Here is a 27,836-nt window from a genome sequence, read left to right as displayed (position 1 = left end):
GTGTTGCTTATCATGTAAATTAGTTTCGGCTTCCCGCCAACGTAACAAGGGGGCGGGGCCATGAGCTCACCCGCTCTGTGTTTGCAACAGAGTCTGACAGGCAGACTGAGAGAAGGAGCTGGAGTGAGAGGTTGAGCATTCAGTCCTCCATGTATGACTCGGACACAGACCAAGCAGAGAGTACAAAATCATTTGTGTCTTTGTACAGTTTTACAGCCAACTGTGTGCTAGTTTCAAGTGCCGAGCTTGTACACAGAAACTAATAACCACGCACACTGAATTAACTTTGACTGAGGCACCGGATGCGCGGCTCGAAGCCGCGACACGGCACACCAGACACTCTCTGTAGCTCGGCAGAAACATGAAGTGTCCCGAATCGTCGCGCCACGCATTTTTGAATTGTAAACATAGGTTTCTGCAGCGGTCCGCGGCGCCCAGCCGTCGACTTGAGTGTACCCTGATAGAAACCTATGTTTAGAATTCTAAAACGCATGCTAGTTAAGATCACATGGAGCTTCTGGGATCGCGAACGCCTGAAGTATAAGGTAGACTCAATGAGAAGTACACATGTTTGCAAACCTACCTAAATATACAACCAATAATTCCGATTAGAGCGATAATGTGGAGAATATTGATCTTGTGTTGAGCCCAATGAGCCTTGCATCTAAAAATAGAGCTAGCGTGTTCCTTTAGTGATATCGCTTCCACTCATGCTGAAAATGGCGGACGTGAATCAACAAACTGAGGATATGATGACGCGCCTGTCAATCAATATTGGTGGGCGGGGGGACCGCTCTCCTACGTAAAGTTGCGGTCGATATGAAAACCGCTCCAATTGGTCCACCGTTTTTATGTTGTTAAATTGAAAAAAGAGCACTGGGTGTGCTTATATCACCCCAATATGACGGTCTATATACCATACATGCACATATGTCTGTCCAAACAGCTTAAAAAAGTAGATTTTTCACCATAGGTGCCCTTAAAAACAATAATTACAACAACTTCAGAAATAAACACTTCAAATTTTACATTAAAAACATTAAATATTGTTGTTCACATTGATATATGGTAAATGCAACCATATATAGACAACACATAGACTTAATACACTACTGTGAATATGTACACAGACATCACCTACAGCATTTACTATATAACTGCAGGTTATGCTTATATACGTTTAATAACTTTAACCGTAAAAGCTACTTAATTTGTTAAAGTTATTAGTAATTAATAAAGATTTGGTAACTAATAACCCTAGCTTTTGCGAATTTGATTGTTATGCACCTTTTCTAAAGCAGTTTTTAAACAATAATTATTGTGAAAAGCGCTATACAAATAAACTTATAATAAATTGAATAAATAAATGCCATTTTTAAGAACATCCAAAGTATTGTCAATATAATTATTTAATTAATTAATCAATATTATAATACATTAAACTATATATGTTCGCTGCCACTTTGGATTTATTTAACACATTGAATATTTTCAAAATAAAGAGTATTTCTCTTTGACCCCAAACATCTGAACAGCTCTAATTATTCAATTTGTATAATTTGCATATCAAACCTCAAAGCCATCACAGCGTTTTCTGGATCAGTGCAGTCCAGAGGAACCTCCTTCAGCGAACAGAGAAGCTCCAGCTCCTTCATTTTATTCTGTAAGACACAAAACAAACCAGCTGCATCAATACTTGCAGCTCCTGACGACAACACAATCCAAAAAAAGTGCTTCAAATGAGCAGCTGGCCCCACCCCCTTTTAAGAAGAGGGCGGAGCCTTTACAGTTTGTGCCTCAGTTACTCTGAAAACAACATAAAAAACTGTTCAAAACTTTTATTTTTAAGCCTGGCCAGTTTAAAGTGCTCAATAAATCAAATTTACTTACAAAATACTGAAAATATTTGTAAAAATGACAATTTAATATAGTATTATACAACATAAAACAACGTCAGGAAACTATTACTTGGTTAAAAGCAAAAATTAAAATAAATAAACATATAAATAGAAACATTAGCTTGACTGCGAATGTAAAGCGTTGGGTGTGAAACTGTTCGGACATACAAATTGTGTGCTTAATTTGTTGAATCTGCCTACTTCAAATCTCAAAACTATATTAAAAAACACTTTACTAGCAAATAATAGATCATTAATCTAAATTTTTTACTTTGTGACTGTATGTGTTGCATTTTAAGTAACGGTTTCAATCATGTTTTCCCGTGCTTTACAGAAATATACTTATTCTGGCGTGTCTTTTTAAAAGCTAAAGTCTGTTTCTGTTCACAAAGCACAAAGCTGTGAATTGTGTCTCATTCCTCACCTCGAAGAAGTGATAATCGTGGAAGAAAGGAGTGTTGTTCTCCAGTTTTCCCTGCTGAGCTTCATCCACTTCATTCTGCCACTTCTGCTCCAGCTCAGCCACGCTCTGAAACACACACACACGCACACGCGCGCACACACACACACAGGCACACACACACACACGCACGCACGCACACACACACTGGCATGATTCTCCTCGTCATCATTATCACAGTGATGTAGCGCAATTATACTGTTTGCAGAGTCTGATGGCAACCTATATTATTATAATGGCATACATTATAAACAGCAGATGGCGCTCTACGCTAGTGTTTAACAGCAGATGGCACTCTATTCTAGATTTATCAGCAGATGGGGCTCTAGGCTAGTTTTAACAGCAGATAGCACTCTAGGCCAGATTTTAACAGCAGACGATGCTCTAGGCTAGTGTTTTAACAGCAGACGGTGCTCTAGGCGAGTTTTACAATGGCAGATGGCGCTCTAGGCTAGTGTTTAACAGCAGATGGCACTCTAGGCTAGTTTTAAACAGCACTCGGCGCTCTAGGCTAGTTTTAAACAGCAGACTGCGCCCTAGGCTAGTTTTATAACAGCAGATGGCGCTCTAGGTTAGTTTTAAACAGCAGATGGCGCTCTAGGCTAGTTTTAAACACCAGATGGCGCTCTAGGCTAGATTTAAACAGCAGACTGCGCTCTAGGCTAGTTTTAAACAGCAGATGGTGCTCTAGGCTAGATTTAAACAGCAGACTGCGCTCTAGGCTAGTTTTATAACAGCAGATGGTGCTCTAGGCTAGTTTTATAACAGCAAATTGCGCTCTAGGCTAGTTTTATAACAGCAGATGGCGCTCTAGGCTAGTTTTAAACAGCAGATGGCGCTCTAGGCTAGTTTTATAACAGCAGATGGCCCTCTAGGTTTGTTTTAAACAGCAGATGGCGCTCTAGGCTAGTTTTAAACACCAGATGGCGCTCTAGGCTAGTTTTGAACAGCAGACTGCGCTCTAGGCTAGTTTTATAACAGCAGATGGACCTCTAGGTTTGTTTTAAACAGCAGATGGCACTCTAGGCTAGTTTTAAACACCAGATGGCGCTCTAGGCTAGTTTTATAACAGCAGATGGCCCTCTAGGTTTGTTTTAAACAGCAGATGGCGCTCTAGGCTAGTTTTAAACACCAGATGGCGCTCTAGGCTAGTTTTGAACAGCAGACTGCGCTCTAGGCTAGTTTTATAACAGCAGATGGACCTCTAGGTTTGTTTTAAACAGCAGATGGCACTCTAGGCTAGTTTTAAACACCAGATGGCGCTCTAGGCTAGTTTTATAACAGCAGATGGCCCTCTAGGTTTGTTTTAAACAGCAGATGGCACTCTAGGCTAGTTTTAAACACCAGATGGCGCTCTAGGCTAGATTTAAACAGCAGACTGCGCTCTAGGCTAGTTTTATAACAGCAGATGGTGCTCTAGGCTAGTTTTATAACAGCAAATGGCGCTCTAGGCTAGTTTTATAACAGCAGATGGCGCTCTAGGCTAGTTTTATAACAGCAGATGGCCCTCTAGGCTAGTTTTAAACAGCAGATTGCGCTCTAGGCTAGTTTTATAACAGCAGATGGCCCTCTAGGCTAGTTTTAAACAGCAGATGGCGCTCTAGGCTAGTTTTAAATAGCAAACGGCGCTCTGGGTTAGTTTTAAACAGCAGACGGCACTCTAGGCTTGTTTTAAAAAGCAGATGGGGCTCTAGGCTAGTTTTAAACAGTATATGGTGCTCTGGGCTTGTTCTTTAACAGCAGACAGTGCTCTGCAAGTTAGTCATGAAAGTTTGGTTTTTAGTTTGCGTATTGTGCTGCTGACTATAATAGCAATACTTTGTACTGTCTTCAGAGAATATGTACTACTGATCACAGAACTGTTCTCCCCTGAACTGATGTATATGACAATTACAACTTTGCTCAGCCATGTTTGCCCCTGATCATGCAGTATTTTCATGAAGAGCTCCACATCTAACACACACACACACACAAACACAAACACAAACACACACACACACACACACACACACACACCTGTAATTGTCTCTCCATGGCGTTGATCTTCTTGAAGGTCTCAGCCATGATCTTGCAGAGCAGGTTGTGTTCTTCTCTGTGAGCTTCTCTGTACTGGAAGTTGACCAGCGACTGCAGCGCATCCACCAGACCCAAGTGTTTAATCACACATGACACGATCACTTCCTCCATCACGTCTGGACGGATCACCTCTCTGAAGACCAGACGAAAACACAGTTAATCTACACTTCTGATGCAACAATTCACAACCTATTGACCTCATTCTTCATGTATGAGCGGGTGCTGCCATTGGAATCCTTTTGGCTCGACACTTCCGCTCTCATTCACCTCTATGGATTTTTAGACAATAAAAACAGCTCATTACACACACTTATGAAGGTGTGAATATAAATATAAGTCAAAATTGCTTCTTGTATTTCAGTTTTTTTATCTAGACTTTCTTGCTTATTAACTTATAGATTAGTAATTGTTTTCTTAGATTTTTTTTTATTAAATTCTGTTATATAATCTATATTTTAATGTATGTTATGATTGTTTTGTTCTTGAAAGTGCTCTATAAATAAAAGTTAAGAAAGTAAATAAAACAAATACGAATTTTGAAACAATATACAAAAAAATATTAATGCAAAAAATTAAGAAACAAACTCAGAGTAATTAAGATTTTAGGGTGGAGCTTTCAAGCCTTGAGGGTGGAGCTATCAGTCATTTAGGGCGTGGCTATCAGTACTTTAAGGTGGGGCTATCCATCATTTGAGGTGGGGCTATCAGTCCTTTAGGGCGAGGCTACCAGTCATTTGGGGCGCAGCTATCAGTCTTTTAGGCCGCGGCTATCAGTAATTTAGGGCGGGGCTATTAGTCATTTAGGGTGGGGCTATCAGTCCTTTAGGGCGGGGCTACTAGTCATTTAGGGTGGGCCTATCAGTCCTTTAGGCCGCAGCTATCAGTAATTTAGGGTGGGGCTATCAGTCCTTTAGGGTGTTGCTATCAGTCCTTTAAAGTGGGACTATCAGTCATTTAGGGCAGGGCTATCGGTCCTTTAATGCAGTGTATCACAAGCCTGTTCCTAAAGACACACCAACGGTATACATTTTCAATCTCTTCCTAATCAAACACACCTGAAACTCATCAGAACATTAGAAGAGACTTTAAGACCTGAAATGAATGGGTAAGATAAGGGAGACATCCAAAATATGTACTGTTTGTGAATGTACATCACAGTAATGGACTTCCGTATCATGGCGACTTTAAGTAACAGTCCCCTCATATGCAGACTTCTGTTCAAAAGCTTACTTGATGCTGGGGCGAAACTGTGGCCGTGCGCGCCCAGACAGCTCTCTCAGGCGGCCCATGATGCCCTGCGGTAGGTGAATGCGAGGCAGCTCACAGCAGGCGCTCGGTATCGGGCCCGGAGGAGGAGCGAGGATGTCTGATGGATATGTGAACTCGCGCTCCTCATCGATGGTCAGAGGAAGAGGAGACGGAGAAGGCGTGAGTGCAGGAGAGATCGCTCCATTCGCCTCCACCTGCCACTGGCACCTGAAATCAGTCAAATATTATGCTTTATTCCTCATTACAAAATTAATAAAGACACATTTAATTCTCCTAAAATAACAGTAAAGACATCATAATAGTTTTAATAACTCATCTCTAATCACTGATTTATTTTATCTTTGTCATGATGACAGTAAATAATATTAGACTAGATATTCTTCAAGATACTAGTATTCAAGTGACATTTAAAGGCTTAACTAGGTTAATTAGGGTAAAGTTAGGGTAATTAGGCAAGTTATTGTACAACAGTGGTTTGTTCGGGAGACAATCCAAAACTAATATTGCTTAAGGGGGCTAATAATATTGACCTTAAAATGGGTTTAATCAAATTAAACATGTCAAACGTGTGTGAGATCAGCTCACCTCTGCAGTAGTTTGGAGCAGAGAAGGTCGTGACAGGCTTCTTCCTCTCGTGTGATTTCAGGGCCATTATAGAGGATTCGTAGCATAGCGCAGGCCAATACTGACAAACCCAGAGCCAGATCAGCCAGAAACGGCAGACCGCCAGACACATCCTCAGACGACTCCTGAAATTAACAAAAGAAGTACAACTAAGAAATTTGGTCCAAGTTCTACTATACTTCAACAATAACACAACAAAGACATCTGTAGACAACAACAGCAGTGCAAACACAAATCTAATGAGATTTTACACTGTTTTGGGTAACTTCTATCTGATTTTAAATATATACAGTGCTCAACATATACGAGTTCACCCCTCACAAATCTCTCATGTAGATTCAGTGATAGATAGATAGATAGATATTTTCTATAGGAAGCTACAATATTATATCTGTGCATATACATTAGATTAATCAGTACTGAAGCCAAATTTGGAGCTAATGGAACAAAATTACAGTCCAAAATTAGTAAATCCCAATGTATACGTTATATGTCTATATTTTCTAAAATAGCAAAATTTAAGAGAAACAAAAGTTCTGTTGAAATTCTGTAGTTCTGTATTTTTTTTTCCAATATTTCATATGAATTGAAATCTTTCTATTTCTAAATATGTTTGGTGACTAAAATATTATATTAATAAATAAATACCTTTAATAAATGCACCAAAATACATCGCCTATATTCACTGAGAAATGGATAAAATATTCATTTTCAAAATGGGGTGTACTTAACTATGTTGAGCACTGTATATACTTTTAATTTATTGGCTTTGTTTGTGTCTCATTATTATGCGAATGTCCTTGTATGTATTTTTTTACCTCCATCATTTTTATTTAAATGCAAAGCACATTAAGAGGGTACTTTTAAAGTGGTTGCACAAAACAGTGTTTAATATTAGAAGTACAATTAAGAGATTTTATCCACGTTCTATTATACATCAACAATAACAACACCAAGCAATTTAAAGGGAAACAATAGCAATGCAAGCAAAAATGTAATGAGCGTTTAACATGCTCGCGGTACATTTTAAAGTGTAGTAAAGATCTGTTTTACAGCATGGTAAATTGTTGAGTACCTGAGCTCTGACGGTGCACGAGAAACCCCACATGGCTTTATCTGGAGTATTGTGCTCTCGTCCACTTCTCATCTCAAAAGAGAACGTCACCGTATCTCCTTCCACCTGAAAAACACCATAAGAAGCTGTCGTATTTAATACGGTAATATATGTTTAAAAAACAACTGTCTGCAAATGTTGATGTCTTCAAATTATTATATTACATTATATTTTGCACCTTTTATATCGATATAATTCACATTATTTACAAAAACGCAAATATACTTTTTACTTGCATTGACCTGTGAAGTATTTCTGTTCGTAAGATATTCAAAAGACAATCATATGAATTAAGATACTTATTTAATTTATATTTAATATGTTTAAAATCAAATAGAAGCCAAAAAAATAATAATTAAATAAATAAAAATATATACACAGACTTTTTTGGATAGTTTTTATGTAATAAAAAAATATATATTGCAACTGTTAGATGCACTTTTGAGTATTTTATTTTAAAATACTCAATTATTTTAATTTTTTTTATTTTAAATATTCATAATTTCAGGGATTCAGCGTGTCGGCATCCATCAGCCTGTCATACTGAGCAGAGCAAAGATGGTTGACGTTCCACCACAAGATGGCGATAGAGACCGCATAATAAGCTCTTAGAGGAGAAAAACTAAGCATAATTTCAAACTACAGCTGATCAAATCATTATTAAACTGGTAAGTGACTTTCTAAGTCAGAGTTTCTGCTGTTCTGAGCATCAGCTGCAGATGTGAAGGAATGGCGGAGGAAAGTAGCTCCTCATACAAATGGATTTTAGAGACTCTCCGTGTTTGATTTTCTTTTTTATACACACAATTATGGCAAAGAACTGTTGTATAAATGCAATATCACACTCGTAGCAGTGCAATATGGCTGTATATCATCACTGGTGGGACACTAAGGTACTCAGCCTGCAGCTTTAAGACAATGCACGCCTCCCACCAGTGTCAATATACAGCCATATAGCACTGCTATGCGTATGATATTGCTCACATTCATATACATATACGCTTTGTTTATGTCAAGTTACTATCCCTGTATCATTGTATGTATTTTTTTATCTTGATGCTTTTTATTTACAAGCAAAGCGCATTGAGATGCTACTTTAATGCACTGTATACTATATAGTTTTTTATAATAACCTTATTATTTTTATTATTATTATTATTATTCCTACAAGTCATTTGAGGTATATCAAAATTTGGACATTTGGATTTAAAGCATTATTATTTACTCATATTATAATCAAAATATAAGTTTTAACCTTTTGTTGCCATATAAAAACCACCACAGACATTTTAGCTATCAGATGTAAGTATAGGTTGGAATTTTTGAATTAATTACATTAAATGTCCCTTTACAGACCACATATGCTCACATATGCTTCAACACAGCAGATTTTTCATTAGAAGGCCATCTATCTAATACGACAACGATTAATTTTATACTTTTTATAATGTTATGTTATTGTCCTGTATTCCCGAACACTGAATGCGTGCGTGTCATGTGCTGTTACTGTATGGTGTGGCTGTTTCTCACCTTGACCAGATCTTTTGGCCATCCGGTTCCCAATACACTGCGGCTGCCATAACCCATGGTGTTTCCTCCATACTCGCTCACTTTGCGACTGTTTGTGTTCGGCCCGGCGTAAATGACAAGCTGAACGACACAAGAGCATATAAGATTGTAAAGACTGCGCACGAACTGAAGAGCAGGGGTGAAATTGCGCGCAAACTGGGGAGCAGGTATGAAGATGGTTGCGCGTTGGTGCGCATGGGGACTGAACCAAAAAGCTGGGAAGGGGGGGGGGGGGGGGGGGGGGTAATGGGGTGGTATTCCGGGAGATGGGTCTGAAATACTCCCGGGAAAAACTGGAGTGTTGGTAGGTATGTCTGAAACGGATGCTTTTAGGCTTTTTATCCTAATTGTGGTGTTTTGGTGACTGTCGCTTTAAATGCAAATGAGATTGTGCTCTTTTCACAAGAGGGCGGAGCTACAAATGCCTATGTGTCAGCATAGTGGCAGATTCAAACACAAGACTAACATTCTATGCTAATGAGGGAGAGACGGTCACTAGTGGGCGGGTCAAAATCAAAATAAATAAAGAGATGAACAGAGTAGGAAATCTTCAAACCTTGTCGTAGTCGTACTGTGAGGAGCAGCGCGGGTCGAAGCGCAGGTACAGGCAGCGAGCTCCAGGAATGTGCACCGTGTCTTTAAATTTATAGTTGTCCCGCACCGGATGAACAGTTTCCACTGTTTTCCCAGCAGCCCACGGGGCGGGGATCTTCAGGCCCGTCAGAAAGCCTGGCTCTTCTCTCTCCTCCAGAATTTGAAAACTGAATGAAGCGCATCAACTTAACATTGTGTTTGCGCAATCGGAATTTTTGTTTGGACAATGAGATTATAGACAGATATAACAAAACAAAATGCACGTCACATTTCTTTACCTGTCATTTAATGAGGGTTGGCTGGAGCCTTGATTTATTGGTGAATCCTCAACAAATAATGGAGAATGTGTCTTTAGCAGCAAAGCGGTCTGTTGGAAAACATATATAAATGAAAAATATACACAATATATTCATGCATTGATGAAAATGTCATTTTAAAAATCTTAGTGTACACCAAAGTTTGGGTAATTAAGTAGTTATATATATCTACTATAACTACTTATATATAACTCCTTAATTACCCAAACTTTGGTGTACACTAAGATTTTTAGAATGACATTTTCATCAATGCATGAATGTATTTTGTATATTTTTCATTTATAGATAGATAGATAGATAGATAGATAGATAGATAGATAGATAGATAGATAGATAGATAGATAGATAGATAGATAGATATAGTTTTATTCAGCAAAAGTGCATTAAATTGATCAATAGTGACAGTAAAAAGTCACTGATAATAAAATAAATGTTGTGCTTTTAATATTGAATTTCTAAAAGCCTACTGCAATACATGCAGTATTAAATTACATGCAGTAATTCATTTAACAATAAATATTATTAATATTAAATATTTGGACATGCATTGTAATGTTAACGTAATTAATATTTTAACAGTAACAAATATTTTAAAGTACATTAAAATATATATTTTTTAATGTAAAATATTTATTACATGATCTATTTATTTATTATATTTATTTATAATATTTATATATTATATTTTTTAATGCACTTTAAAATATTTATTACTGTGATTTTTTATAATAAATAATTTAATATTTATTTTATTTTATATATATATATATATGTGTGTGTGTATGATGAGTAATGTTACACCTATATGACAAATTAACTTTTAAAAGTGATTTTACATGCGTAGAAAGTATATTTAATGCAAGTGTCTAAAGTTAAAAACAAAATTGGTTAATATTATTATGATTCTCTACTCCGTAAATTACATATCGTTTAACAACGTTTCACATTTCTGTCCATATCGCCTCGCTAGACTATCTGACAATCACTAAAAATGTACTATATTATATATTTATATCACTATTCAAACACACAGACACACCTGGCTAGTGTAGAGGACGAGCTGGACTAGCTGAGGCATGAGCGCGTCTGCTAGCGTGAGGGTTTGCAGATTCGGGTGCATCAGTGACGTCAGCAGAACTGGCAGCAAATGACCCAACATGGTGGCCTTGGTCACCTGTTCAAGACCTCTGAGCCTGGACATTCAAAACATACAAAGAAGATGAGTTTGATTCTGTGTATTTATTGCCACATCAGCAAATCAGTGAGAGTGGTTTGATGAACATGAAAGTGGAGTTGAAACATCTCCCGTGGCCTGCACAGTCACCAGATATAAATATTATTGAGCCACTTTGGAGTGTTTTGAAGGAGAGAGTCAGAAAACGCTTTCCTCTGCTAGAATCCCATAGTGAACTGGCCACTATTCTGAAGAGGAATGGTTTATTTATTGCTACATCAGCAACTCATGGCTATTTCATGAACAATATAGATAAAAACATACTACATAACCTCTTAAGGCCCAAGGTGTTTATTTTACATGCATTTTTTATTTCTCTTTGCTATTTGGGCTTATTAGAACCTAATTAGAATAAAAACCTAAGCATCATCTTTTGATACGATGTACTTTTAGAGAAAAATGATGTCCATATATGTGGACTCGTGGTCCGAATTTACATAAAACACTTTTTCCTGACAGTTTTTTAATGCATATTTAACTAAATTTTTTACTCATTCTGAACAGTTAAAAATTGTGTAAATGTGCTGTCAGGTATGTGGCCACTAAGCCCTAGGTGTCAGGGTTCTGCCACTCTGGTCTTGTAAATTCTTGTTTTGGTGGCAGAGTCCGGACACTAGCTCTGTCTTGTCCTGTCCTGTTAGTGCTTGGCTGGAGTTTTTTTGGGTAGAGCACTTGTTTTGTCATTGTCTGGGTGCGCGTCGTCATAGGTGCGTGCGGACCGTGCGCGCTCCCGCTTGATGCCGGCGCGCGAGGTCTGCGCGTCCTTGGGCCGTGCGCTCTTGTACTCGTGTTTGTGTTGTTTCGTCAGCATCGCGCTGTTTCATTCTCAGCGTCTCCGTCTAGTTGGTTTCGGTTTTGGTTGGCGCCGAGATGAAACATGCGCATTGCATTTATGTGAGTGCACGGTAAGCTGTTCACTTATCATGTGCTCGTGTCTTGCGTCTGTCAAAGCACGTGGCTCTGTGTTTGCTACATTGGTCGCGTGCTTTTGTTGTGTGCTTCAGTGTTGTGTTTTTTTGTCTTGTCATAAGAACACGCGGTTAATGAGTTCTCTCATTGGCTGCGTGTTCTTGTCCTGTTTAATGTGAGCACCTGGCTTGTGTTGTCTCTTTGTGTCAGGTGCTCTCCCGTCTATCGTCTAGTCCCACCCTCCTTGTTAACCCATTATTAGTTAATTATGTTCATCTGTTTGTGTATTCATTTGCTCCTGCTTATATTCTCCTCATGTCTGCTGTCCTGTGCCAGTTCGTTGTCTATACTCCCCCCGTGTTCCTGCTCTAGCCTTGTCTTGTCAGCCCAACCAAGTTTGTTTCTTTGTTTGTGTTATAGTTTAGTGTTTTCCCCCTCGGGGTGGTTTTTGTTGTTGTTTTGTTTGATTTTAATTAATAAATCATCATTGCATGCATTTGAGTCCTCGCTCCTTTTTCCCCTTACCGAACCGGAATCATATCTCAATGATACAGAATAAATACAACTGGTGGTGCAGTTACTTTTCAAATGTGCATGCGTCACTTATCACACACCAACACTAATTCTGACTGGATATTTCCCAAAAATAAAAGAAATCATCCCTCAATCGCATCTTGGTCATGGTTCATGGATATGGCATCTTTCATTCAATTGGAGAAAGTCTCATTTGTTTTATTTCGGCTAGAATAAAAGCAGTTTTTATTTTTTATACCCATTTTAAGGTCAATATTATTAGCCCCCTTAAGCAATATTAGTTTTGAATTGTCTCCAGAACAAACCACTGTTATACAATGACTTGCCTAATTACCCTAACATTACCCTAATTAACCTGGTTAAGCCTTTGAGTGTCACTTTAAGATGAATACTAGTATCTTGAAGAATATCTAGTCTAATATTATGTGCTGTCATCATGACAAAGATGAAATAAATCAGTTATTAGACATGAGTTATTAAAACTATTATGCTTTGTATAATATTATGAAGTGTGTGTAAATCACCTGGTCTCTCGGTCGCTGATGCTGCTGTTGATGAGAGAGCTGGTCACCTGCTGAAGCGTCTCCAGAACTTCATCACATCCAACCAGAACCTTCAACGCAAGTGACAAGATGCTCGTCTGCAGCTCCTGAGGGAAACACACACATATAACACACACACACACACTTCTCAGAGAACATCAAAACCTGCTGCAGAATCACTGTGAGTAAAACAAGTATGAATCTACACACCCTCATACACACATTCATACACACACACACACACACACAGACTCATGCACACGCTGTTATACACACACATACTCATACAAACACGCACACTCATACACAAACACTCACCCACACTTACACACATACAAAAACGCACACATACACAAACACACACACGGACTCATGCACACGCACACTCACACTCTCTCACTCACTTACACATACACATACTCATACAAACACGCACACTCTTAGACAAACACTCACACACACACACATACATACACACTCACGCACATACAAAAACGCACACACATACATACACACTCACGCACATACAAAAACGCACACATAAACACACACTCACATACACACATATGCACACACACCTGCTACAAAGCGAGTGCACTACATTGACACTGACACCTTAACTCCAGCAGGTTCCGACTGTCCTGCTGGCCGGTGTGTGTGTGTGAGAGGGCGTAGGTTTTTTCAAGGGGATGTTTACCTGTACCTTCATTGTTTCCCCCTGTAGGGAGCAGTCGCTGTCCTCCATGTCCTCCGGGTGCAGCAGGATGGTGTTGCTGAGCAGATGATTCTGCACAGCCATTAAATAACGCAAGCTTGGAGACACCACCTGTACACAACCAACAAACATTTATTTTATTTGTTTGTTTGTTTGTTTGTTTGTTTAAGTATTTATTGCCACATCAGCAACTTATGGCTATTTCATAGCAAGATCAATATACATAAAAACATTACATAAGAACAACTCCATATTTCATCTATTAGGAGAGGATACACAAACAAATATATTAATATAATTAAGTAAATAAAATTCACAACTAAAAGTAAATATGATTTTTCAACTCAATATTTGATAAATAACTTAAAATTCTTCCTAGTGATCCCTTTTTTAAAACATCCAAAGTGTTTCATCGACAAAAAAAGAAAAACAAAACAAAAAGGTATTAATTTTGTCAAGTGTAAAAATGAAAACTTGACAAATCAAATATGTATCAACAAATTATTTATAATAATAATAATATTTATTTAATATTTTGTAATATTAAGAACACAATAATAATAATAATAATAATAATAATAATAATAATAATAATAATAATTCTGGAATGCATGTTTTGACTGAGATTTGGCCTCAAATCTAAAGAGGAAATTGTTCAATAATTGTGATATGAAAAATACTTTCAATCAATCTTATTTTATGGGCAAGAATTTTTTTTAATTGACCATTCAGAAATAATGTCAGGCATATGCATACAGCAACTCAAGATAACAGATACTTTTCATTCATAAATGGTTTTTAAGTGCACTTAAAAATAATTTATATATTGTTTACTACTACTAATACTAAAAATATTAATTAATAATAAAAATTATTTTATCTTTATTAAAGCTATATATATATATATATATACACACTTATATAAAGAGACAGACCAATAAAAATGCACTTGCAAACACACGCACGCACGCACACACACTAGATTTTTTCACATCTAGATTTTTATAAATGAATAATTGTACATATACTGATTATCATTGTTTAATATTACTGTTCCATCCATAAAAGTTTATTGTTATATGTGCAGTTTATTCTGATTTATTTATTTTTTAAATTTGTATATAATTTTTTTAAATTTTACTATTATTATTTATTTTATTATTTTTTTACAACTACTACTACTACTATTTACTGCGTTTACTGTCATATATATATGACAGTAAACGCAGTAAATAGTAGTAGTAGTAGTTGTAAAAAAGTTGTATATATATACGTAAATAAATAATAAGTTGTTTTTAAATTTTTTATGTAAACTTCATAAATGATTTAGTAGTACATTTATAACATGTGTCATGCCAATAAAGCAATTATTGAATTGAATTAAATGAGAGAGAGAATCTGCAAATATATGGGTGTTGTTTTATAATTACAGATAATATTAATAAATCAATTTTAATTACAGAGAAAAACTTTATTTCAGATTTTGAAAATGCACATAGAAATAAACAAACATAAAATAAACACTTAAAACAGTTTTAATAACCTTTGAAAATAAAAACTTGTTCTGCTTTAAATAAGATTTTGATGTTAAAATACACAGTGCAGTGGACAAAGTATTCAATTTGAATATAAATCAGTGTTTATACTTTTAAAAATAAATGAAAGTATATTTTAGTTATTCATAAATTAACCATATTTTAGATTAAGTACATTGATTTAAATATGTACTTAGTTCCTACTTTGGCTAACATATATATATATATATATATATATATTGTAATGCTATAACATATACTATATATTTGTTATTTGTGATTATATTATTTCTGCAATAGGTATTGATTTTAAAAGCATGCTTAAGTCTGATTGATAAAGCTGGTCAGTTGTTAATGCACATAGGCTGGAGTGACATACAGGTACAGTGGAGAGCAGCTTCTGAAGGTCTTCTTTGGAAACGGTTTGACATTTGGTGATGAGGAGACACGACTCGCGCACCACCGTCTTCAAGATACACTGCAGCAGCTCATCCTTCAGCCTGCACGGCATCATGGGAGAAAGAGAGTTCAAACGCATACAATAACAATGCACACCAAAGTGAACAACACTGATTTGTAGAAACAGAAGGCCAGATATGAACTAAAAAGACTGCATACTCCGATTTTACCATGCAGCTCAAACTTTGCTTATTACAAATATAAGATTTGAGACTTTGATGCAAGTAGATTTAAGTGCTATACAGGACAAATACATGTTTTTTGTGCAAAATATACGGTCACAGATATTACTGTTATTAAGTCAGTGATTAAATAATGATTATAGGCTGTGGTTTCTATAGTTTTACACCGTTTTGTTCAATACATCTAAAAGTGAGTATGTCTGTACTTATCATTCTCTCAAGTTATAGCCAAATATATGCTTATTACATATCCAATATAGCCTGGTTTGTTCGTTTGTTGGATTATATTGCTTTCTCATTACAACCGGACCACTCTACAGTTCATTTCAACCAAGCTGAGACCCCCTCATTCAGGCGATATCGGAACAATTATATGGTTTCACATATGCGCAAATGAACAGGGGCAAACATCTCAGATTCCCAAACAAACCTCTAGGTGTGAAAGCCCCTTTGAAACCCTTTCTCTCCAAAGAATAAATCAAGCTGGTTACCTGTAGTGATCGTCATCTTCACTACCAAAGCGGTTCTTCTGTAACTGGTTAGCGAGATTGTTTAAAATCACGTCTCGTAACTGAGACAAGCCACTGTTCTTCTCCCCTGCAGAGAAAAACACACACCGTTATCATTACCGTGCTGTGGTTTAACAGTATGCAGCTGTGCGCCACAGATGAATGATAATTAAGCATGATTCGTGTACTGTGAGATTCCTCTGGAAGTCTTACCCTCTGTGAAAACAAATTTCAGCAGGTTGTTCAACTCAGATTCGCTCTGATACAGGGTGTTTAGACCTGAGCTAATGAGAAAAAGAGAGAGAAAGAGGAAGAAGTTTAGAGTCGTCGCAGATATTGAGGGCAGATATTTGTCATGGTATCGTATCAAGCCTCCTTTCCACTGCACACGACAAACGACAGACTGGAAGTCATTCATTTCCAATTGAGAGTAGTTCGGGAGCTGCGTGGAGTTCTGATCATCTCCGTATGCGGAAAATTCGGATCCGAACTGAGCTGCGGGTCCGTTGAAATATTTGAACTCCTGCAACTAGACTGTATGCGACCGGCCGACGGGATGTGATGTATTCCAGTGTTGTACAAGCAGGTCCGTGGCCGCGAGATGAGAAATACTAGTTTTTTTTTTTTAGAAAAAGTCTATATTAACAAAAAAACACTTCTGTTCATAAAAGCAAGTAATAAATTAATAAAAATATGATTATTTATTGTTGTCTCCACATTCCCTCCAATATTTTTAGCAGTCTACGAGATTCTAGAATTCATTCATTCATTCAACCACTGAGAACACACAGAGAATAATGGCTCTTGCTTTTGCACTCCTTTATTTCGGAGACACTGCGAGAACAGCTTCTCTCCAATGGAGCACGTCAGAACTGAAAATACTATGCGACTGCCACAAGGGGGCGTATTCCAGACAGTCGCGTCCAAATGTCGTGTGCAGTGGAAAGGCGGCTTCAGAGTTAGAAATTCCAGTCTCGCGACAAAACTACCAGAGACTTTCTTACAATCACTTCATATGCCTATAAAAACACTGAGCATTTCTGTGTGCCTCACACAGGTGAGTGGGTTTGACAAACCACCAGTAGAAACACTCTCTTCTCTCCATATGCACTTCAGCATTTCTATCAATTCTCTTCTTTCAGTCTTACTCTGCTTCACACTAGCAAGTGTCTAATAAATGTGAAGTAAGCATGATAATAAGTGTTGAATACTTTAGTTAATCCATCAACAGGGTTTCTGCAGGAGTCCTTTAGGATGATGAAGACTAGAACTTAGGGCTGAGCGATAAAAACGGTATCAGTATTTATTATTGATACCGTATTATCGTATTAACGATAAAGAAAAGTTTGGTATTGAAGTTTCGATATGAAGTGCTATAGTTTTATTAAAATGTGGCTGCTGGGCACATGTCTTGGAAGGAATGGTAATAAGCTTAGGGTGAATGTTTATTTCCAATGGGAAATAAATAAAATCGCAAATAGGAAGCAACGCGCATATGGTGTGCAAGCGGCGAGCACCTGGTGCGCTCGCATATTCAAGGAACACCTTGAGCGCACCGTGATTTATGCAAGTAGAATTAACCAATCTGCTTCACACTTTTCACATCCACTTATCAGTAATAACGGCAGACTAATTACCTCAGACAACACAGCGCATATATTATAATAATATAATAATAATAATAATAATAACAATGATAATAATAATCATAATATTAATAATAATAATCATAATCATAATAATAATACCAACAATGATAATAATAATAATAATCATAATCATAATAATAATACCAACAATGATAATAATAATAATAATAATAACAATGATAATAATAATAACAACAACAACAACAACAACAACAACAACGATTTATGCAAGTAGAATTAACCAATCAGCTTCACACTTTTCACATCCACTTATCAGTAATAACGGCAGACTAATTACCTCAGACAACACAGCACATATATTATAATAATATAATAATAATAATAATAATAATAATATTAACAATGATAATAATAATCATAATATTAATAATAATAATCATAATCATAATAATAATACCAACAATGATAATAATAATAATAATAACAATGATAATAATAATAACAACAACAACAACAACAACAACAAACAACAACAACAACAACAACGATTTATGCAAGTAGAATTAACCAATCGGCTTCACACTTTTCACCTACACATATCAGTAATAACGGCAGACTAATTACCTTAGACAACACAGCGCATCCAAAGACTGCAGTGCTTTTGAATTGTCTTCACAAGTAAAACTTGTATCAGAGCTGCAGCAATGCTTTGTCCGCCTAGTTAAGAAAGACGGCAGGGGAGCACGAGCGCAAAGCTCAAATCGCATTGAAGATGGTGAAGCCTATTTTTTTAACAGTCTATGGGTAAAGCAAGGAAACCGCGCTTGCACTATTTACGTGTGAGTTTTGGGTTTCGTCATTGCCACTTCAGGTCAGGAATAACAACACATGAGAAAACGATAGCTGTATAGCAGCAGTGAGGTGATTGTAAAATAAAAAAGGATGTAAGAATGTACTGAATTTTTGAATTCTTTTCTTGTGCCGCCCAGCCACCATCACCCCATCTAAACAAGTTTTTTAGCATTAGGGGTAATGTAGTCATCCAACTACACAATTTGTAATATTGCAATATGTATTTGAATAATGATTCTTAGTTCCTTTACTTCAAAGCTCAGATTTGATTATCATAATTAGTTTTGTTGACAGAGTTTAAAGTTTACTGTATCATTATTATTCAGGTGTTCATCTACTTTTACCATTGCACAGACTTTGTAACGTTTTATTAATCAAGTTTAATAGTCTCTTTAGCACTCATGTTTATTTTATCATATAAGATTAGATATTTTTCATTTTTTTGTCTCAGTAATTTGCCTCAATAATGTTGGTAAATTAAAATAAAGTGGTTAATAAAAAAAATCCTAATATTCCTAAATGGATTGTTAAAAAATATTCAATAATTATCAATACTGAATTTTTTTTGCTGTATTGCCCAAATCTACTACAACTCCCATTATTTCACACTTAATCACGCCCTCATCAAATTGCACATTTGTTTGTAGTGAATACACGCCCTCTAGTGGCCAAAATTACATACTGCGGCTTTATATTCTACACAACCAAAACAATACTGAACTGAAACACTGAAAACTGAACTGACACGGATTCAATTTACTATGATCTGTCATGTGAAGCTGCTTTGACACAATCTACATTGTAAAAGCGCTAATACAAATAAAGGTGAATTGAATATATTTTTTGAGTGAGCATTTAAGTAATAAGATGCCTAGGAAAGCTTCTAGTGTATTGATTCTTCTTGTGCTTCTGGAAGCTCACCTGATGGCGAGACACACTTCTTTCTGTATTTCCGGCTGGATCTGATCAGGAGGAGCCATGAGTAACTGCCACAGCAACAGTCCAGAGCGCTTCACACACTCCCGGTTCTGCTCCGAATTTGGATTAAAAAACTGGAAAACCACCTAGAAAAAACATTGAAAGAGTTGCAGTGTGTTCCTTGAATCTCCAAGTCACATTATTGGTATTAAGTTGCAGAACCCCACCTGAAATACGACCAGAATGCAGCGGATGATGCGAGTGTCTCCGTTGACCATGGCTTTCTCCATCACGTCACAGATGGAGCTGAAGTGACAGGCCTCCATCGGCTGCTTCCCTATGAAGGTGCCCAGGTGTAAACTACTGCTGGCGGCCAGCAGGTTCAGCTGATGGATACACATGGCTCCCACATGATGGAGCAGCTGGCTGATCACGCTGGACGTGTCGATCATCTCTTCTGTGAGGCAAAAACACAGTATTGAGGGGAAGAAAAAAAAAAGCTTCTTATAAAAAAAAATCACATTTGCAGATAAATTATTATTAATAATAAATAAAAATAATAATAATGATAATAATTATACTAATAATAATATATTAACAATGACAATAATAATAATAATAATAATAATAATAATAATAATAATAATAATAATAATATCAACAATGATAATAATAATAATAATAATAATAACAATGATAATTATATTAATAATAACAATATTAATATTAATAATAATAACAATAATAATAATAATAATATCAACAATGATAATAATGATAATAACAAAAATAATAATAATAATAATAATAATAATAAAAATAATAATGATAATAATAATAATAATATTAACAATGATAATAATAATCATAATATTAATAATAATAATCATAATAATAATACCAACAATGATAATAATAATAAGAAGAATATTAATAATAATAATAATAATAATAATAATAATATAAACTATAATAATAACAATAACAACAAGAACAACAACAACAATGATAATGATAATAATAATAATAATAATAACAACAATAATATTGATGATAATAATGATAATAATAATATTGTTAACAATAATAACAATAACAACAACAACAATAATAATGATAATAATAATAATAATAAATATATTATTAATAATAATAATAATAATGATAATAATAATGATAATAATAATTATTATATTAATAATAATAATAATAATAATAATAATAATAATAATAATATCAACAATGATAATAATAATAATAACAATAATAATGATAACAACAACAACAACAATAACAACAACAACAACGATAATGATAATAATAATAACAATAATATTGATGATAATAATGATAATAATAATACTATTAATAATAACAACAACAACAACAACAACAACAATAATAATAATGATAATAATAATTATATTAATAATAATAATAATAATAACAATAATAATGATAATAATAATAATAACACCATTAATAATACTAATAATGATGATAATAATAATAATTATTATTATATTAAAAAGAATAATAATAATAACAATAATAATAATGATAATAATAATAATGATAATAATAATAATATTATTAATAATAATGATGATAATAATAATAATAATAATGATACTAATAATGATAATAATAATAATAATAATAATAATAATAATAATGATAATAATAATAATAATAATAATAATAATGATAATAATAATGTAAGGTCATTTAAAGGGATAATGTGCCCAAAACTGTAAATGTATTCAGAATTCGCTCATCCTCAAGTGGTTTCAGCACATTCAGAGGTAACTTTCCTATTCTAGTGTTTTCTTCAGCACCTTTGGTCTGGCTGATGGTGTGACTGACGCCGAGTCGCTGGCACACATGATGGAAGGCCTGATTTCCAGGGTTGCACCACTGGTCCATGTAGTCACTCGAACACGTCCAGATTAGGTTGTTGAGTGCATCATAACAGGCGCCTGGAACAATCAATATAAAAATAAACACAACATCAAAATGTGAATTATGAATAATGCAAAAAAATGAGACAAATGTAAAAATAAATGACAATCTGAATAAAAAGTGTGTCACACTGTTATTTTAGTATTTCTTACCTTCTATTATATTGGATTTTATTTTAAGGTTGCTTCAATTTGTTTAATTTTTATATTTGCAGTTTTTATTTTTCTATAATACTTTCCTTATTATTTGTTTTTCTAACATTTAGCCTTCATTTACTTTTTTCCAGTTATAGATTAGCAATTTGATTACTTTAACAAACTTAATTTATTGAAGATTTAAGTTATTTAATTAGTCTTTTTTCCTAATTATGTTTAGGTTGTCCAAATATTTTCAGGTTTTCCTCATGCTGCTTTTGCATGTAATATCACCTTTATTTCACCTCAGCGAAGTCAATGCAATGCTTATATTAAGTAGAACTCTTCAATATTTTGGACAATATTTTACATATCTTGTTTCTGGATAAAACTGCTTTTTTATCTGAACATATGCACACAATATTTTGCAAACAAATTTTCATAAATATTTAAATGAACATGGTTCAAGTTTGGAGACAAAAAAAAGCAGACGTCTTAGCTCCTCCAGTTTTATAAACAGCCAAAAAATCTTTACTTTAGCTCAACTGAAACATGATTTCCTACTCGCTATTTCTAGTTGCTAACAGGTGGTATTTGAGGGAGGGAGATTCTCAATCCGAAGACAAGATGTTGAGCTGAACATTTTTAGCTCTTTTTTTTTCATATGGGAAACTCTGGATATTTTAATTAAACATACTTGCAATATTTGTTTGGTTTTACAGGGTATTAACAGGAATCATCGAGTTCAATTCAATACCTATTAAGCCATATTTTAAAGAGCCCCTATTATGTTTTTTATGCAGTGTGTAACACAGCTCTAAGTGAATGAAAACATCCAGCTGAGGGTTAAATCTGAAAACACACCTTTGTTTAAAAATATAGATTTTTTTAAATAAAAGATTTGACTGAGAGTCGTTTAAATGATTCGTCATTCGTCTGGATCTTTGCCTGTTCCTATTGATGTCGACACGAAACAATACCAAATATAAACCACCGGTTCCTGTAAAAACGTGAACACGCCTTTCCCTTCAGACACTAGTGGAGTGCGAGAGATCCTGGGATTTGATCATGACATGAAGATTACTACACATGTGGCTGTGAGGAATAAAAGGTTAAAGTTCATTTTCACAACACCACCACAGTACAGCAAACCATGTGCTGTGTTTGTTCCTGTCATTTTTCTTATGATTGATACAATAACCTTCCCTGCAACACGGGATTCACCGGCTGTTTGCTATTAAAGGAAGGAGCAGCAAAGACTACTAATGCATGGGACTTTGTCAGTAACTGTTACACAGTTTATATAGACCTGTTTCTCCTTCTTAACCAACTTGAAGTGTGATTAAAATGATCCTTTTCTCTTTCAGACCTCATTGCCAGATTCAATAACATTGGCAACATTTTAACTTACAGTATATTTACCGTATTGTGATATACAGGATGTATTTTAATTGTAATTTTACCTGACTACCCCAATGAAAGGTTAATAAAAAAGATAAATATAAAACTTTGCAGAGTTGTTGCAGGTTTGTTGTTTTCAGAAATTCATGCCATTTCATTCAGAAAGATCAGTAAAAGTGCTTGGAGAGAGTTATTACAACCTCACTCCTCATTATTTCTGTTTGTTGTCAAAACTGACAGCTGGAGGGGCGTGGTTAAGTATGTTAGCCACGCCCAATACCTCAGAGAGACCTAATCTGAGAATTTAACTGAAAACAAACAGGAAGTGCATATTGAGATTTTAATTCAAGATTACAAGAGCAAACATTTTTATTTCTTAATGACATGCACAGATGAATCGTTCACCACAAAACTAACAACACAAGCTAGCAGAATCAATATGGTTAGTTTTGATTTCATTTGTACACCTTCGATTAGCATTGATCAACTTCTAATACTTTTAGGTTTTAAGACTAATGAAAAATACCAGCAAAACTACATTAATTTATCCAGTAACAAGCATATTAATGGATCTTTAAGTAAAAACAGTTTGAATCCCAGTGTTTCAGAGTGAAATTATCTTGATGAGTTTAAATGTTTTATTCTCACCGAGTCCTGCAACCTGAGCTCCACGACCCAGTGAACTTCCTGGAGCGTCGACCAGATCCACACGATTGCTGAACTGACCGTCCGCCAGGTTAAACACCAAACTAGAGGCCAAGACTGGGGGAAGAGGGAAGAAATATAAATAAATAATTCAGAACATGGTGACGGAGAATGTTTACAAGAGCTTGAGAATGCAACCATATAATACATATACTATGTAACTATGCACCCTTTCATTTTCCTTCAGCTTAGTATCTGATTTATCAGGGGTCACCGCAGCGGAATGAACCGCCAGCCTTTGTTTTACGCAGCAGATGTCCTTCCAGCCGCAACCCAGTACTGGGAAAATGCATTATACTATGCAACTATATACAAACTGTGATGTTCATTGACAAAGCCTGGCCTAAAAGGCACCGAGTTCAGAGCTTTGACTGTCAGACAGAAATACCAACGCAGTCTCAGACAGACATTATTAGTTGACCTCAGACCCCAGATGTCCCCAAAAACACATTAAACCAGTTCAGACATAATCAGGCTTTACAGAAGCACAAGACACCAGAACATAGCGCGTCGTTTTAGGCATTCCTACAGTAAATCTAGTTACTATGTCCTAACATCCCTACTGGAAAAAACAGCTTAAAGCAGCCTAAGCTGGTTGCCTGGTTTTAGCTGGTTGACCAGCCTGGTTTTAGAGGGGTTTTGGCCACTTTCAGGCTGGTTTCCAGCCATTTCCAGGTTGGAAAATGACCAGCTAAAACCAGCTAAAATCAGCTTGACCAGCCTGGTTAAAGCTGGACATAGCTGGTTTTGGCTGGGCTCCCAGCCTGGCTAGGCTGGTCAAGCTGGTTTTAGCTGGTCATCTCCCAGCCTGACCAGCTAAGACCAGACTGGAAATGACTGGAAACCAGCCTGGAAATGGCCAAAACAGCTTGGTTGACAAGCTAAAACCAGCCAACCAGCCTAAGCTGGTTTAAGCTGTTTTTTTCAGAAGGCATGTACTTAAAGAGTCAGTCCAGTCAAAAAAAATCAACATTTCCTCATCATTTCCTCACACTCAAGTGGTTTTAAACTTGTTATACTGTAGAGTTTACTAATTAATATACTAATTAATGTTAGCATGATTTACTATGTTTGCTAGTCATTGCTAACATGCTTTAGCATGTTTCTAGGCATTGCTTGGATGGTTTAACATATTATTAGCATGTTCCTATGTCCTAACATGTTTCTAGACATTACTCTAACTCCCTCTAACTGTAGTCGTGGACTATAGAAGTTTTTCCTGCAGCAAACAATATGCATTTTCACTTAAAAGGTATTATGCACATTAGGGCTGCGCAATCGTTTCCGCAATAGTCAAATCGCAGGGATTATAGATGACCAGACTTTTATTTTTATTTCTATAGTTTATTAATATTTATTATTATTATTATTATTTTTAAGCCTGTGGCAGCGTAAGCATTTTAAGCTAATATAAGCCATTTGGGCACAATAAATTAGAAGTTTGTATCTTAAAGATTAATTGTACATTATATATTATTATTCCTTTATTATTAGTCCCTGATTAATAAAGGGACTAAGCCGAAAAGAAAATAAATGAATGAATGTTATACAGTGATTATTTTATTTATTTTTCTGAATACTGCTTGACTCTCCAGAAAATCGTAAATCTAAGTTTATTTCTAAATGTAAAATGATGGATTCTTTATTTTCCAGTAATGGGTTGTGGCTGGAAGGCCGGTGATAAGTCGGCGGTTCATTCCGCTGTGGCGACCTCGGATTAATAAAGGGACTAAGCCAAAAAGAAAATCAATAAATGAATGATGAATTCTTTACAAAAAGAGCCATTCAAGTCATCTGGTGAAACTGCATTTATATGACAATATATATCGCAGTGAAATAAAACAATACTGTGCAGCCCTAATGCATAGCAAAAGCTTATGTTTTAAACAAAAACAAGTTATTTTGAGTCATTAAACTCAAGTCTGAGTCAAGACTCGAGTCATGATAATCAAGTCGAATCTTTATTGAATTTTCAGTCAAAACTCTGGGTCAACCCATGTAGACTCTGATGTTGCTACTACTACTATTCACAGAAGAAGACAAGTGTTGTCTTACTCTTGAGAGAAGAAAGGCCACTGGATCCACCAAACAGCGAACGCGTGGCGGAGCTCCCAGCGACACCTGGAGTCGGCACCAGCATCACCAGGGACGTCCCGCACACATACATGGGTGTCTTCCTCAGTGTTTTGATGGACAAACCACAGCTTGTGTTGACCACTGAAACACAAGAGACCACCATCAACGCTGCAAGATCAACTTCAGTAACAACGATTCAGTACATCAGGGTTTCTTACAGCTTTTCCACTGGTCAGTTTACGCACTTTTACAGGTGCATTTTTACAGCATTTTACAATGTGGCAAATTATGTACAGTTTAAAGTCATAATTATTCGCATTCCTATGAAATTTGTAGTATTTAAAAAATATTTTTAAAGTGATGTTTAAGAGAGCAAGGAGCAGGGGCCTCATGTACGAAGGCTTGCATTGAATTCATACTAAAACATTGCGTACGGACAGTAAAAAATTCGGATGTATGAAACATCCCACGCATATTCTCTTTGTACATCCGAATTAACATGAAACTGAGCGCACGTGCACGAGCGCAAAACCCCTCCCTGCCTCCTCCCCCTAATAAATATGGTAATGACTCCACTTTGGCAAAACCAAATGAAAAAGCAATGGCAAAAGCAAGTAGAGAAACTTCACAGAATGTGAATTGGAGGTGCTCCTATCGGAGGTAGACCGGAGAAAAACGATGTTACTTACAAGTTTGTCCTCAAGAATTAATAACAAAAGAAAAAAAATAGAGTGGGAGAGTTAAGCGGACGCGGTTAATTCAAGTGGGGTCTGAACGGCGCATTGTGAGCGAATTAAAAAAGAAATAGTCCGATGTATAGGTGTAAAATTTGGTAGTGTCTATCTAGGCTAAGTGCAAATAGCACACCTCGTTGGAATGAGCTAGTTGAGTGATTCCCGCCCATTTGATTGACGGAGACAACAAAGCTAAAGAGAGCGGATATCAGCAGCGTGAGTGGCGTAGCTCGTAAAGCGCATGGCAACATGTTTTGACACAATCGATCATGAACCCGGTTTGAATCCAGCGTCTGATGAACTTCTTCGTTTTTTCCCCCCACTACATATCAGATTTTGCCTACTCTTCATCACGAGGAAGACAAGTAGGAATCATTAATAAGTGTGTGTATTATGTTAAGCGCATTTAAGCATCACATATTATTTGCACATTTATTGAATGGAAATGTTTCTGATTCACGTATGCAAATTCATCTTCAGATGGCACCTTTATAGCGATATGTGTGCAGTCGATCGCTCCGATTACACTGGGAAAACCGGCGATTGATAGAAATTGCGCTTTAATGTTTGGCTGGTCAACAGCATGGTATGGAAACCTTAAATACCTGCTAGACATGTGGATAATCCCGTCACATACAGCTGCCATTGCACGGCTCAAAGATACTTTGTAGTGTGCAATTTAACCCTATTGCCTCTAGGAGTCGCCAATGGAAATAAAACAAACACACAAGAAATGCACGTACGCCAGACATGAAGTTGGCGTGGACCAACGCACATTCTCACGCTCATTTCATCGTTAGTAAATCCAAACGTGAGCGTGAAACCTGGCGTACGCAAAGTTTTTGTGCGTACGCAGCGTTGATACATGAGGCCCCAGGTACTTGACTGGCCTGCCTGCAGTCCC

The 27,836-nt window shown here is 35.9% G+C and overlaps 1 protein-coding gene across 1 annotated transcript in view; it reads right to left on the bottom strand.

The window, feature by feature from the left end:
• The window catches only part of LOC130232520 (probable E3 ubiquitin-protein ligase HECTD4), a 131,875-nt gene that overhangs the window by 85,444 nt on the left and 18,595 nt on the right, over positions 1 to 27,836 (bottom strand). Inside the window, 20 exon segments of the mRNA XM_056462472.1 lie at positions 1,573 to 1,661; positions 2,323 to 2,427; positions 4,375 to 4,567; positions 5,665 to 5,910; positions 6,289 to 6,452; positions 7,403 to 7,507; positions 8,972 to 9,091; positions 9,567 to 9,771; positions 9,883 to 9,971; positions 10,961 to 11,114; positions 13,123 to 13,247; positions 13,838 to 13,966; positions 15,770 to 15,890; positions 16,523 to 16,628; positions 16,754 to 16,824; positions 19,924 to 20,066; positions 20,148 to 20,377; positions 21,759 to 21,899; positions 24,066 to 24,179; positions 26,178 to 26,339. Coding sequence (XP_056318447.1) covers positions 1,573 to 1,661; positions 2,323 to 2,427; positions 4,375 to 4,567; positions 5,665 to 5,910; positions 6,289 to 6,452; positions 7,403 to 7,507; positions 8,972 to 9,091; positions 9,567 to 9,771; positions 9,883 to 9,971; positions 10,961 to 11,114; positions 13,123 to 13,247; positions 13,838 to 13,966; positions 15,770 to 15,890; positions 16,523 to 16,628; positions 16,754 to 16,824; positions 19,924 to 20,066; positions 20,148 to 20,377; positions 21,759 to 21,899; positions 24,066 to 24,179; positions 26,178 to 26,339 — 2,812 coding nt within the window.

This window comes from Danio aesculapii, chromosome 7, assembly GCF_903798145.1.
Source record: "Danio aesculapii chromosome 7, fDanAes4.1, whole genome shotgun sequence".
Taxonomy (NCBI): domain Eukaryota; kingdom Metazoa; phylum Chordata; class Actinopteri; order Cypriniformes; family Danionidae; genus Danio; species Danio aesculapii.
The sequence above is the reverse complement of the archived record's forward strand: the minus strand, read 5'-3'. Positions and strand labels throughout refer to the sequence as shown.